The sequence below is a fragment of the Diabrotica undecimpunctata genome, chromosome 1 (assembly GCF_040954645.1).
Source record: "Diabrotica undecimpunctata isolate CICGRU chromosome 1, icDiaUnde3, whole genome shotgun sequence".
NCBI lineage: Eukaryota > Metazoa > Arthropoda > Insecta > Coleoptera > Chrysomelidae > Diabrotica > Diabrotica undecimpunctata.
The window spans coordinates 194,300,551-194,314,171 of NC_092803.1; the positions used below are offsets into that span (position 1 = coordinate 194,300,551).

Consider the following 13,621-nt stretch of genomic DNA (forward strand, 5'->3'; position numbering starts at 1 on the left):
GATCCTACATGAAGAACTGGGTGTTGCGAAGTTGATTTCCCGTTGGATCCCTCATTTGTTCATAGAAGAGCAAAAAGGGGTACGCGTCAATTGGTGTCGAAAAACATTGGAAAGCTCAAAAACAAAGAACAAAGAAACAAAGAAAGCTCAAAAAACGTGTATAGTATTTTTAGTGACGATGAATCTTGGATTTACTCCTACAAGTCGGGAAATAAACGCCAATTCGCTGTGTAGGTGTTTCACGAAGAGGAAAAACCAACAAAAGTGATCCATTCTCGAAGTGTGTCGAAAATGGTCGCAACTTTTGTGTCAAAATCTGGTCATGTGGCAACAACTACTTTAGAAGATTGAAGAACAGTTACTTCTGATTGGTATATAACCGTTTGTTTACTAAAAGATATCGTGAAACTCCGACAAAGCAACAAACAACGGCGAATCATCCTACATCAGAACAATGCAAGTGCTCACACTGTCCAAAATACAATAGAATTTTTGGAGCTTCAAAACTTCGACTTGTTAAACCATCCACCGTATAGCCCCGACCTAAATTCCAACGACTTCTTCACGTTCCCAAAATCAAGAATTTAATGCGTGGGCAGCGATTCCAGTCGCCAGAAGAAGCCATCGATGACAATAAAACAGCGATTTTGCAGGTGTCCATTGTAGACTGGAATAACTGTTTTACCAATTGGTTTAAACGTATAAAAAAGTGCATCAATTTTGGTGCGACAAATTTTGAAAAGCAATAAAGTAATTTAAGTCTATATATTTTTTGTCTTACTGGCTATATGCAAAACTAAAAAGACAACCCTCGTAAGACCTTTCTAACCTTAAGGTAAATGCCTTCTTGCTATTATTAGTTTCATACATATCTTAGTTTTCTGGAAAAATTGCATTTTTTTCAAAAACTTATCTAGTTAAATGGGCTTTAATCTTCTTCTTCTTCCTTTGCCCTATCCGTTTCGGACGTTGGCTATTAACAAGGCTATTTTGACTTTGTTTACGGCACCTCTGAACAGTTCGGTCGATGTTAGTCCGAACCATTGTCGCAGGTTATGCATCCATGAGTGTCGTCTTCTTCCCGGTCCCCTCCTACTGTCGATTCTTCCTTGGACTATTAACTGTAGCAGCCGGTACTTAGTATGCCTCATGACATGTCCGAAGTACTCAAGCTTCCGTTTCTTTACGGTGAAGATTATTTCTTTGCTTTTGCCTATTCTCTGCATTACTTCCACGTTAGTGATGTGGTCTGTCCAGGATATCCGAAGAATACGGCGATATATCCACAGCTCAAAGGATTCTAGTTTCTTCAGGGTGGCTTCCGTTGTGGTCCACGCCTCTGCTCCATAGAACAAGACCGGGGAGACATAACACTTGACCAGTCTTAATTTTAGTTCCATTGAGATTTTGCTTGTGAACCACTTTTTCATATTGTTGAACGCGTTTCGCGCTTTTTCAATTCGTGATATTATTTCTGTTGACTGGTCCCATTTTGTGTTGACTGTGGTTCCAAGGTATGTGTATGTCTCCACTTGTTCTATTTTTCGGTTGTTTAATGTCAATTGCATCGGAGGTTGTTGTGTTCTCCTGATGAGCATGCATTTAGTTTTGGTTGTATTGAGTTCTAAACCATATTCTTGACTTGCTGTATGTATGCTTTGCATGAGTCTTTGAAGCTCGTTGCAGTCATTTGCGATAATAACTGTGTCGTCAGCATATCTAATATTATTGATTACCTCTCCGTTTACTTTGATACCCTCCGAAACTTCTCCCAGTGCTTCTCTGAAGATTTGTTCAGAGTATATATTGAACAGGAGCGGCGAGAGGACGCATCCCTGTCGTACACCCTTTTTAATATCTATCTTCCCACTGTGTAAGTTGCCCATCTTTCTAATTCACCTAATTCCTATCTTCTTCTTTACGTGCCATCTCCGCGACGGAGGTTGGCAATCATCATGGCTATTTTGATCTTAGATTATAAAAATTATTCATATTCATATTATTATTCATATTATTATTATTCATAAAATGAAATTATGAAAACAGCTCTTTTCATAATTTCTTCAAGAGTATGCAGTGAATAGTGCTTGTGATGTGTGTTCATTAATGCGTATGTGTGCCTGCTGTTTATAATATATGGATTTGTTATAATTCGAAGGTCATTATATTGTAATTGTTTTGCTTTGAGGACGTCCATTAGCTATTTGTACAGGACTTTGTCGAAAGACTTGTTGTAATCTTTGAAACAGATATCTTGGTTCACATCCAAGCATCTCTGGATTAGTACATTGAATTCAAAGAGAGCTTCACGGGTACCTGCATCTCTACGGAATCCAAATTGGGTTTCTTCAATATCCATATCAAGTAGTTGGTAAATGCATTTATGGATGATCTTCAAAAAGATTTTAAGTGAGACATCAGGCTTATGGTGCGGTGGTCGGTGCATTATCTAGCACTTCTATTTTTTGGGAGACAAATAAATGTTGAGGTCAACCATTCATTTCGTATGTCACCCGACTGATAAATTTCATTAAAGAGCTTTAAGAGGACATCCATGTACTCGTTTTCTATTATTTTAAGGAAATCAATAGGCAGTTGATCTGGCCCTGGGCTTTTTCCGTTTCTGGTGTTCTTGAGTGCATACAATATTTCTTCCTTTGTAATTTCTATACTTGTTTCTCTGTCCTCGAAAGATATGTCTTGTAGGTTTCTTCTTTTATCGCCGAAGAGCTCTTCCTTATATTATTTTCATCGTTTTAGCTTTTCGTCAGTCGTTATCATAGTATTTCCATTTTTATCTAAAAGAATTGTGTTGTGGTTAATTTTTTGCAGCCCTGTCATTTCTTTTCACGGAGAATTCTAGAATGGAGACCAAAGACGACAACAAGAAGCATGGGAAGACCTCTAAAAAAAAATTGTAGATGACATAAAAGCAGTGTCAGGCAAACAGTGGATTAGATTGGCGCAAGATAGAAAAAGATGGAAGCAATTGGGAGAGACCTACATTCAGGAGCGGATGGAAAATGGTTGACAAAGAAGAGAAGAGAGAGAGTCATTTCTTTAACCTTTGTATGTAGGTTGAATAGGTCGTATTTGTTCTGAAGATCTTCTATCTCTTTACATTTTTCCTCATAGTATATTTGTTTTGCCTCTCTTATCATTTTTCTGATTTCATTGTTAATGCTTTTGTAATATGACTGTCTTTGTTCTTGGCTTGTCTTCTTTGGTCCATCCTGCCGAGTATTTCGTCGGTCATCCAGTTGTCTCTCTTGTTGGTTTATCTCGTAGGTGTTGTTATCTAACATCAAATTTTGGAGTTTTTTGGGGTTTTCTAATACGTTTATGCTTAAGAGTGACATTAGCTAATTCCTATAGAATAAATAAATTACTAAAGGTATACAGCAAATTACAAAAGAGATAAGACTCCATAGGACAGAGTCCCAAGGTAGATCTTAGTAGACATAAGATATAGTATAGGGAGACAAAGATCATTACTTTATCATCAAAGATCATTTAGTTTCTGAAATATATATTATATAGAGTTTTATAACTTCACTAGGATAATGTATTCAAGACACAGATTTATGCAATCTTGCAATGGGCTCAAGAAATTAACACGAGGGGCAAATAAAATACTGGCCAAACATAACAGTGTCTAACTGGTAGCGATGTCTGTCATCAGGAAATACACGTCAATGATAGAATTCATAAAATGGCCATAACAAGCCACAGAATACTTCCAGAGATCCCGAGGTATTACCAATAGCAACAGGAACCTTCCGCTGCCGGAAATAACCAGGATCTGAACTCTAACTAGAAAGTATACTCGGCACATGGTTAGAGAGCAAAAGTACTGCGGAAAACAAGCAGGAATCAGCTCAGCGTAATTAAAGGTTTCCTTATTGGACATGCGCCAGTTAAGGAATACCTGCGTACAATGGGGCTGTTTCATGCCAAGTACCAGAGAGATTGGAGAGTACCAAGAGCAATAAATATTTTGCACACACAGAAAACTAACTTGGAAACTATTGTCCCAGCTTAGACTGTAGTAGCTTTAGTACTAGTATAGTGTTTACAGTACATGATATTTCTTCGGAATACGGCATCGTTCTTTCTGTTAAGCACATAAATAAAATCTCAGACCTGTTCCTGTTTGGTATATATATATATATAAATAAGTAGCTATAAACATTATTTAATTTGCTAATAGTTTTACTATAAATTGCCTGTCCTATTTTGTAATACCTGCTTCAAACCCATTAAATATTTATCACATAACGGTTCATAAATATGAAATATAAGATATCCAAAATGGTACTGACCAAGAACGTGGTCAAACTGTAATTTACAACCAATAGTTCCTGTTTTGATTAGTGACTATAATTGGTAGAAAATTAGTATTTACAATATTTACATGTGGCAACAGAAATTAATAATATCTGCTAATTTACTAAACGGTCATTCCGGTATTTTATGGTTATATAGTTAGCAAGATACATCCTATCATTTGTAAATCAAATATATAATAAACCTTGTAACGATTTTGAAATATTAATGCATATTATTATTAAGCAGTAGTTTTGAGGCGTGTTCTCGGTGTCGGAGAATGCAAATTTAGTCAAAATTATAGCCTCCTGCTGATATCTAAATGATTCGTGACATCACTATTAATTCTTTCGAACAATAAACGTTCAGGAATTATTATATTTTAATTAAGATTAAAAAATCAGTGTATTATCTAAAATAAAAAGAAGATAATCCATTTGGAATATAAGATAATCAAAGCTAATTGGGAGACTTTACATAACCCCTATTTGGTTATCTAGCGTGGGATCCAGTCCTAGTAGCTTCCTACTAGCGAACGGACGAAATTAATACCGCTAGGGTGCTGTTCCACAGTATGTTGCTAAAGAATTCTTTATTAGCAATATACTGTGGCTGTTCTCTACCTCGCGTAAGAGGCGACCAATGGCTGTCTAGCTGCGGCCCAGTTTAAGTAATTCTTCGGAGCGAAAGGACGAACCAAATACCGCTAGGGTGCTGGTCCCTACCAGTCATAAGAGTCGACCAATGGAATAAGACAAGTCACATTGGTCAACGGGTTGCGTTTATAGTATCCGAGAGTTTTGCAAGATCTATACGATTAGCTTCAGTCTGAACGTGCGCTTGTAAAACGTGCGTATAGTGATGAGTGGTAGAGAAGTAGGCTCCTCGAAGGCCAGCTGTCAAACGTGCTTGGTGATCCGTTATATCACCTGCGTGCACTTGTTCTTCTTCACAGGGATCACAGGCAGGAGTACGTATGGCAACACAGGCACTCCGGAAATGGTTGAGCGCCTCGGTATAATACAGCACGATTTCCCAAAAATATCTTCTCCTTATTACCTCCTTTCTTTCCGACGCTCTTCTTCTTCTTCTTTTTATGTAAACATGACTCTGTCTGTTTTTCAATGTGCTCCCAGTAAGTTGCCGTTCCATCGTTTTCGTGGTCTTCCTACTGGTCGTCTTCCTATTGGAGGTCTCTTGCCATCTTTACTACTCTATTTTTTGTCATTCGGCTTATATGATCGTTCCATTCTACTCTTCTATTTCTTACCAAGTTCTTGATGTTTTCCACCTTGCATCTATGTCGAATATCTGTACTTCTAGTTCTGTCCCATAGTGTCTTGCCATCAATTTTTCTAAGTGTTTGATCTTCACTTGATCTTCCACTTCAGTTTCGAGCTTTTCGTAGCTAGATAATGTGATGCCTAGATATTTAAACTCCATCACTTGTTCGATTATCTGACCATCCAGCTCCAATTTACATCTTAGTAAATTTGCTGTTATAACCATGCATTTTGTTTTTTTTTTTGGGGGGGGGAATAAACATGTTAAATTTTCTGGTGGTTATATTAAATTCGTGCAGCATACGTTGTAAATCGTCTTCTAAGTTATTTTTCTCCCATTTGGTACCCTTTTTTAGTTCTTATACCCTTTTTTAGTTCTTACTCTTTTTATTATTTCATCCATAATCAGGTTGAACAATAGAGCACTCAGGCAATTTCGCTGTCTTATTCCCATTGCCAGTTTCAATGGGGTCGGTTAGTTCTTCTTTCACTTTTACTGTTATTGTGTTGTTTTGGTAAATATTTTCGATCGTTTTGATTATTCCTAGAGGTATCTCTCTTGCGTACAATAAGTGGATAACGTCCTTTAATTTGACCCGGTCAAATGCTTTCTTAAGGTCCACGAAACATGGATATGCCGGTATGTTGTATTCAAATGATTTCTCTTGCGCTTGCGTCATTATAAATATAGCGTCAGTGCATGATCTTCTGCTAGTGTTATTCGGATGTTTGATCTCCATTCTTGAGGAATTCTGTTTTGTTCTATTATTTTTTGGATTAGTTTTAATAGTTGTTTGGTCAGATCTGGTCCTCCGTACTTTAGGAATTCGTTCGGTAATATGTCTATTCTTTAATTTCATTAAGGCTTCCTTTACCGCTTCCTCCTCAATATTTATTTCTTCGTTTGTCGTCAACTCTGATGTTGGTGGTTCATTATCGTCACCTTTAGCAAATAGAGATCGAAAGTAGTCTACCCATACTTCCTTCTGAATGTGTTTCGTTAAATTAGTTTGTTCACCTCTTTTCTTTGTCCTCTAATCATTCTCCATATTTCTTTTTGCGTTCCGTAGAAGTCGTGTTTCATCTGTTTTGAAAAGCTATGCCAGTGTTCCCTTTTTATTTGTCTAACTAAAGTATTCGTTTTATTTCTGATTAGTTTTTAATGGTTATATGCCTGTTGTGTTTGTTGTGTTCTGTATTGTAAAAAGTCTTTCTTCTTTGCTTCACATTTTGTCTTCACTTCCTCTCTAAACCACGGTGTTTTCTTTTTTGATATGTTAGTGTTTGTTACTTTCCTCTCTCCAAGTGATTTTTGAGTTTTTCCCAGCTTTCCTCGATGTTATCGTGCTCTAATACTTCATTCCTTTCCGAAGATGGGCAATACAAATGACTGCTGCAGGTGGAGTAAAGGGGAAAATAGAAGTTCAAAGGTCAGCAGGACGCAGAAGAACATCATGGCTGCGGAACCTACGAACATATACGGGAAATACGTTATCAGGTTTATTCAGAGCGGCAGTAGCTAGAGAAATGTGGTCCAATGTGAATGCCAACAGCGATAGAGAGGATTGGCTCTTTCAGAAAAAGAACCAAGACACACGTTTTAACAAAGATTAGGGGAACTAACAATAGTGTCATTGCAGCTCCTTCCCTGGTTTCTATTCTTCCAGTGTATCCTACTTCTCATTTTTTTTTTTTAGTTATTCTTCAATTAAATTTAGTTTTTGTTTTTACTTATTCCTCTGTGTTCTAGGATTTTCGCAGAAAGCCATTTTGAGTATATTATTTGCTAACACAAATTATTACCTCTATATATGGATTTCATCTTATCTTTTACTGATGAATAAATTAATTCCTGAAATGTTCATATAATGTTTGTATAGGTTTTTCCATAAACTCACTATCCAGTTTTTGTTTGAGTCGATTTTTGTATAATTTTTGTAGACTACAGTCCTTATCAACTTTTAGTTTCTAAAACGTTCTAAACTTTTTCATTCTTTGGAACTTGTAAATTATATACTAACATCCTATAAATTTGCCTTTTGTCAATTTGTTGGTTATAAAAATAAAAATATTTTTCTATCGTGTCATTATCTTAAATCTTCTCATAATTACTATTTATATTCGAAGACGACCATCATAAACGTGACTGTAGATTCGAAACAACTATCAAATAACGGGAACTGTCTTCCTTGACATTTCCTTTGGAATCGGTAATTTTTTTTGCATTTGCATAAAATGTACATCCCGTTCATGATCGTCGTGAATCTTCATTACTATATTTGGATCTCATTCGAAATGTTATCAAGTAAATTATACGGCAACGACAATTCAGTATGTTAAGAAAATTAAAGTGTTTGAAAATATGTCAAGGTTTAAAACGTGCAAAAATGTGAAAGATATAAAACTAAAAATATATCAAAATATATAACGCAAGAAAACGAGAGATTTTCCATCGTTTAAGCATAATGAAAAATCTATACAGGGTAATCAACTTTTGTGGCAGAGTTCGTTACTCTGTTATTAGCAAAAACCAAAAAATTATTTAAAAAAATAGGAGGTAATGGAGAAGGGGGCAAGTTTAGACAAATTTCGTATTTCGATTTTTACAATTTTACAATTGGCTGTTTATCGCGGTAAATACCAGTTTTTAAAAGTATTTAACCGTCAAAAAGTGATTAGTAATTCTTGTGTATAGTTTTTAACATCAATATCTGTAATATTATTCGGTTGAAGTAATATTATTTCGGTAAGAAATTGTTTACTAATACTTTTCTAACCAAAACATTCAGCTGTGTTGACATTTTTGTCACATTTGACATAAGCCAGTCCTATCAAGGACTGGTTTGGCGAAGTATTAGCCAGGCAACCAGTAATACAGATATGCGCTACAATTGCTGCCTATTAGAAACTTTATTACAAGAAAACCAAAAATAGTTACTTTTGACTACATGAGTAACAACTTAAATCAATGTACTCCTACAGTTAGCAACACCACGTCTGGAAACAACATCATCAGTAATAATCCAAATTCATATGCAACTGCTACTATATCAAAACCCAAACCGAAATATCCCAAAGAAGATCAAGCCATATTAATACAGCCATATTAATACATGCTGAACCAAACTTATTACTACTCGACTACGTCAAAGCCATAGGTAACATTGTTAGCCCCAAAAACATATGCTTCGCCTCAAGAATTTCCAATAAACGGATATGCATCTACTTAACAAATCCTGAACTTGTCGAACATATTTTAACAGAATACCCTACGATTACAATCAATTCTGTACAACTACCCGTAAGAAGATTGGTTACCCCAGCCAAAACACTAATAATCTCCAACGTCTGTCCATCAATACCTCATGAAATTATAGAAAAACGCCTTCAAGATCTAGGTCTTCAACTTGCTTCACCAGTGTCGTATATTAAAGCTGGAATCCCCGCTGATGAATTTACGCATATTAAAAGCTTCAGAAGACAGGTATACGTTACTCCAACCACAGATAGCCTCGAAATTGAAACTTCATTAATAATTCCATTCGACAATAATTGGTACAGAATATTTTTCTTCACCGACAAAATGGCATGTTTTCTATGCAAAAAACATGGACATACAGCAAATAACTGTCAAAATCCCCCTAGCAATCCTCTCCCAAATAAACAAACGTCCCCAGCTGAACCCATTTCTGCCACCAAACACAACACAAAATACGGTTCCCAGTCTACAGATAAAAACTGTCGATATATCCACCACTTCTATTGCCGCAAACAATGAATTTCTTCGTCCTACCACTGGTCAGAAACGAACTCGTTCTGACTTCAAGACTCTTCCTCAGACTCAGATTCAACCTTTATCATTTTCTTTGAAATTAATTTGTTTCTCATTTTTTTTCCTCTTTCGTGCCAGTCTTGATCATTATATTTAACCTTTTTTTACTTTCTCTATTGCAGCATTCTTGTTGGCTTCTTTTTGTTCAGCTTCTTTCTCTAGCCTGTCCTCTACTGGATTACTTGTAAGAACCGCAGATTTCAAGGATTTCTTTCCTTTGTTATTATTTTTTCTCCCTCCAGCTTTTGGATAGCGACGAATTTATTGAGAACTTGCCGTGAACAGGGGTATAGAAACATTCTTACTCGTAGAAGACGTAGATTGGTGTAGCTGTAACAGTATATTCCCAACCTTGCTAGTCCTAGCCTAGGTAGTTTCGACAGCGCTGCTTTAAAAAGTCATCTCTCTATCTGAACTGAGGTTGACAAGAAGTCAGCATCAGTAAACACGTCTTTGTTGGGCGTGATTCTTGTGGCTTGAAATCCAGAAATAATATTCGTAGGATTTATTGCTTTGGGCAGTGCCAATTTCACGATGCCAGGAATATCGTAAACTGTTACTGTTTTACCTGGATTGTTCGTCATCCAATCATCAACTGAAGCAAAATAAAATTTTTTAAAAGATTCGTAAACTGATTTATCAAGAGGTTGCAGGCGATGATAAGTGACGGAAAAGACAACATGACGATACCATTTTCTTCTTTTCTTCTAAGCACTTCAATAGAAAGATATGATTCATGGTTGTCCAAAACTAACAAACAAGGATGGTTTTTGGTAGACATCATAATGGTCTTAAAAATATTGAGTAAACTTCAAAAATCTTCCAGGTATAATATATTCCGGTTGGTAGGAAGTTCCGATGCAGCCTGGTGGTCCGTGATTGATAAAATGATCATTGAAAAACAATCGTGGTAAAACGAAAATCCGAAGAACCGAATTTGATGTTTCGGAAGAACCGATGCGGTGATACCCCGTCATATTGAAACCACATGCTTCATATAATTCCCAAGTGAGCAAACATCCTCTCACAAGCCAGGCAACTCGTCTGTTAAAAACCTATGACTCTCATAGCAGCCGTTTGGAAAAATAAGGGAAAAGAAATTTCTCCTGTAAGGAAGCTGTTGTACAGCCCAACATGTTCAGTTACCGATATACTGTAGTTATTTGAAAACAATGTTACGTTTTTATGTCTTTTATGTTTTATTATTAAAAAGTTTTAAGTTAACTGCTGACAAATATAATTTTCCTTTTGTATTATTATCAAAAATCTTTAATTATTTCTTTTATTTCAGGTCATGAAACGAAGACCTATAAGCAGCCTGCTTCTTCTAGCAGCCCTCTTCGCCGTAACAACTGCTCAATGTCCATGGCAACGCGAAATGCCCGAACTCCTCTCCTCGTGTTTATGCTCATATAATTTAGGACATGAACTTTCAGTGCAATGTGACATAGTGGACTTTTCAAAACTGCTTGGTGCGCTCAATCGATTCGCTACGTCGACACCCCTAGATCTTCTTTATATAAATAATTCCACAATAAACGAAATAGGCGATGAAGCTTTTATGAAACTTAAGGTGCATAGTATGCAGCTCTCAGGTTGTAAAATAAGAAAAATTAGTGATGGTGCTTTCGCGGGCCAGGAACAATCGCTTAGGAATCTAAATTTACAAGATAATGAACTGACTGTAGTTCCAGTGAATAGTTTACGTAACCTAAGAAGTTTATCTCTTCTTGATCTTTCACATAACAAGATCAGTGCTGTGCCAATGAATGCGTTCGAAAGTCTAGTAAAGTTAGCAACGCTCAAACTTTCAGATAATAATGTCACTCTGGACGATGGTGCCTTAAAAGGTCTGGAAGGATCATTAAAAAATCTAAATCTTAAAGGCACGAAGCAAAAAGAAGTGCCAAAAGCAATTCAAGGTATGAGGACTCTAGCATTTTTAGACTTATCTCAAAACATGATCAAAGAACTGCCTGGACCTAGTGGAGATCAAACGTTCGAAGGTTTATTTGCCCTCACAGCACTTAATTTAGAACGAAATTTGATTCAAAACTTACATGAAAATGCCTTCTTTGGAGTTAAACGGACATTAAGTTCTTTGAGCCTACTCAACAATTTGCTGCCTGATTTTCCTACAACCGCCATAAGTAGCTTGCGTGAGCTAAGAGTTTTGGATATAGGTTTTAATTTACTGACTGAGTTGCCGGAAAACTCTTTTAAAGGAAATCCCTCGATTACTTTACTGGCTTTGGACGGTAACCCATTAGCTACGATACCGTTTGAAGCTTTGTCGCATCTAAACAGTACGTTAAGAGGATTGAGTCTGGGAGGAAGGTTTTTGCATTGTGACTGTCGTTTAGCATGGGTAAGTATTTTTTTGTTACACTTATACAGTTTAGTTCTATAAATATTTTAAACTTTTATGTTTTATCTGAATTTTGAAGCGCTGCCATTATCTTGAATCGATTCTAATGAGTTGCCACAGTATGTCTTCCATGCTCAACTTTTTGCATCGATAAATTCAAGATAGACTCTTTCTTTTCCTGCTTACCAGGAAGTAATTTCTCGTATTGGTACAAACACAGTGTGATTATGGTTGTTGTTGTTGTTTTTTCGTTAATTGTTTACATCTAGGTTGATATTGATATGTTTCTTTGCAATTGTCTTAAATATTGAATTGTTTTAATTCAATGATACACTGTATGTCGAAGTTACTCAAACCGCAGATATTCTTGTAAGAATACCAACTCCCACGTACGAAAAAAATTGAGTGCAAGACACCTAGCCCGCTTATCAGACACTGTAAAAGCTTTAGTAATTTTATAAGAGCACCTCGAGGATTACCATTAGGTGTTAAACAGGGTTCATCAGGCCCAAAAATGCTACTTTAAGAGTGAAAACAAGGGAAGTATTACGACTAGTGCGCGAAAAGACATCTGATTGGGAAGACACCCAGACAACTCACTAATCGGTGGTGAAGACTCTTTTATCAAGGAAGTCTATGATCGTCCTTACCGGTAAATCTGCTGGAGATGAGTGTCTTACGGCGGCATCAGACAGCTCGTGGAATAACGCTCTTCGTTTACGTCAGCAAAGAGAAACAGAAAATCGATATTAACGATCAGAAAATGGAGAACGGTTGGCATCCCACGTTACTGTGAAATTAGTAAATATTTGCTTTTTGATAAATGCACTCAACCTACCCCATAATGTAGTCGGACCATTCCGATTAGTCTCGACATTGAACATTAAACTGAATCACATGATGTTTTTGGTTATTACAGTATTATTTTCAAGCTTCTATTTTAATGATTAAATGTAACCTGAATATTGAAAAAAAACCATGTGGGATATTACACAGCAAAATAGCCTCAACAGCGTCTCGCACCCCTGTTTTGTTCCTGATCACTTGAATGCAGTGATCAGGAAGGTTCTCCATACATTGTGGTTATTTCTAAATAGATGGTTAAGATAAATAATTTACAAAGTAAATAACTCTCATCTCCATAGTTGATTAGTATGAAAACTTCTGCATTTTAAGCGTGTGGCAACTCTCCAGTATCGTGGCCATCTATCTTCTTCTTCAGATGCAAATCCACTAATGGATGTTAGCGATCACATTTTCCATTAATTCTCTATTTCTTGCAATATGTATCAGAGATTGTTTTGTATGTCGTTAATCCCTGTCCATTGCCTTATGTTTCGGAGCCAGGACATTTTCTTGCGTCCCATTCCTCTCTTGCCTTCAATTTTACCCTCGATTATAAGTTGGAGGAACTGGTATTTTTCATTTCGCATGATGTGACCTAGATACGCCGTTTTCCTTTTCTTGATGGTTTCGAAAAGTTGGCGTTCTTGGTTTATTCTTTTAAGGACATCTATATTTGTGATTTTCGCTGTCCATGGTATTTTTAGGATACGGCGATAGAGCCACATTTCGAAAGCTTCTAATCTGTTTATATCCCTCGTTTTGAGTGTCCAGCCCTCTACGCCATAAAGCAGCACTGACCACACGTAGCACTTAGTAAACCTTAGTCTCAGTTGAAGATCGAACTCTGAACAAGTCAGTACCTTCTTGAATTTTACGAAAGCTTGTCGAGCTTGCTCAATGCGACATTTTACTTCCCTGTCCGATGCCCAGTCTTCAAAAAGCCACGATCCCAGGTATTTAAATTTA

The 13,621-nt window shown here is 36.5% G+C and overlaps 2 protein-coding genes across 3 annotated transcripts in view; one reads left to right on the plus strand and one right to left on the minus strand.

Moving 5' to 3' along the window:
• Rab3GAP1 (RAB3 GTPase activating protein subunit 1) overlaps window positions 1–13,621 on the minus strand; it is a 252,279-nt gene that overhangs the window by 198,181 nt on the left and 40,477 nt on the right. The gene's annotated exons all lie outside the window — the stretch shown is intronic.
• The window catches only part of haf (leucine-rich repeat and fibronectin type-III domain-containing protein hattifattener), a 70,645-nt gene that overhangs the window by 23,082 nt on the left and 33,942 nt on the right, over window positions 1–13,621 (plus strand). For both annotated transcript variants that reach the window (XM_072520932.1, XM_072520933.1), the window contains exon 2: window positions 10,733–11,809. In XM_072520932.1, coding sequence (XP_072377033.1) covers window positions 10,736–11,809 — 1,074 coding nt within the window. In that variant the 5' untranslated portion in view covers window positions 10,733–10,735. The remainder of the gene's footprint in view (window positions 1–10,732; window positions 11,810–13,621) is intronic.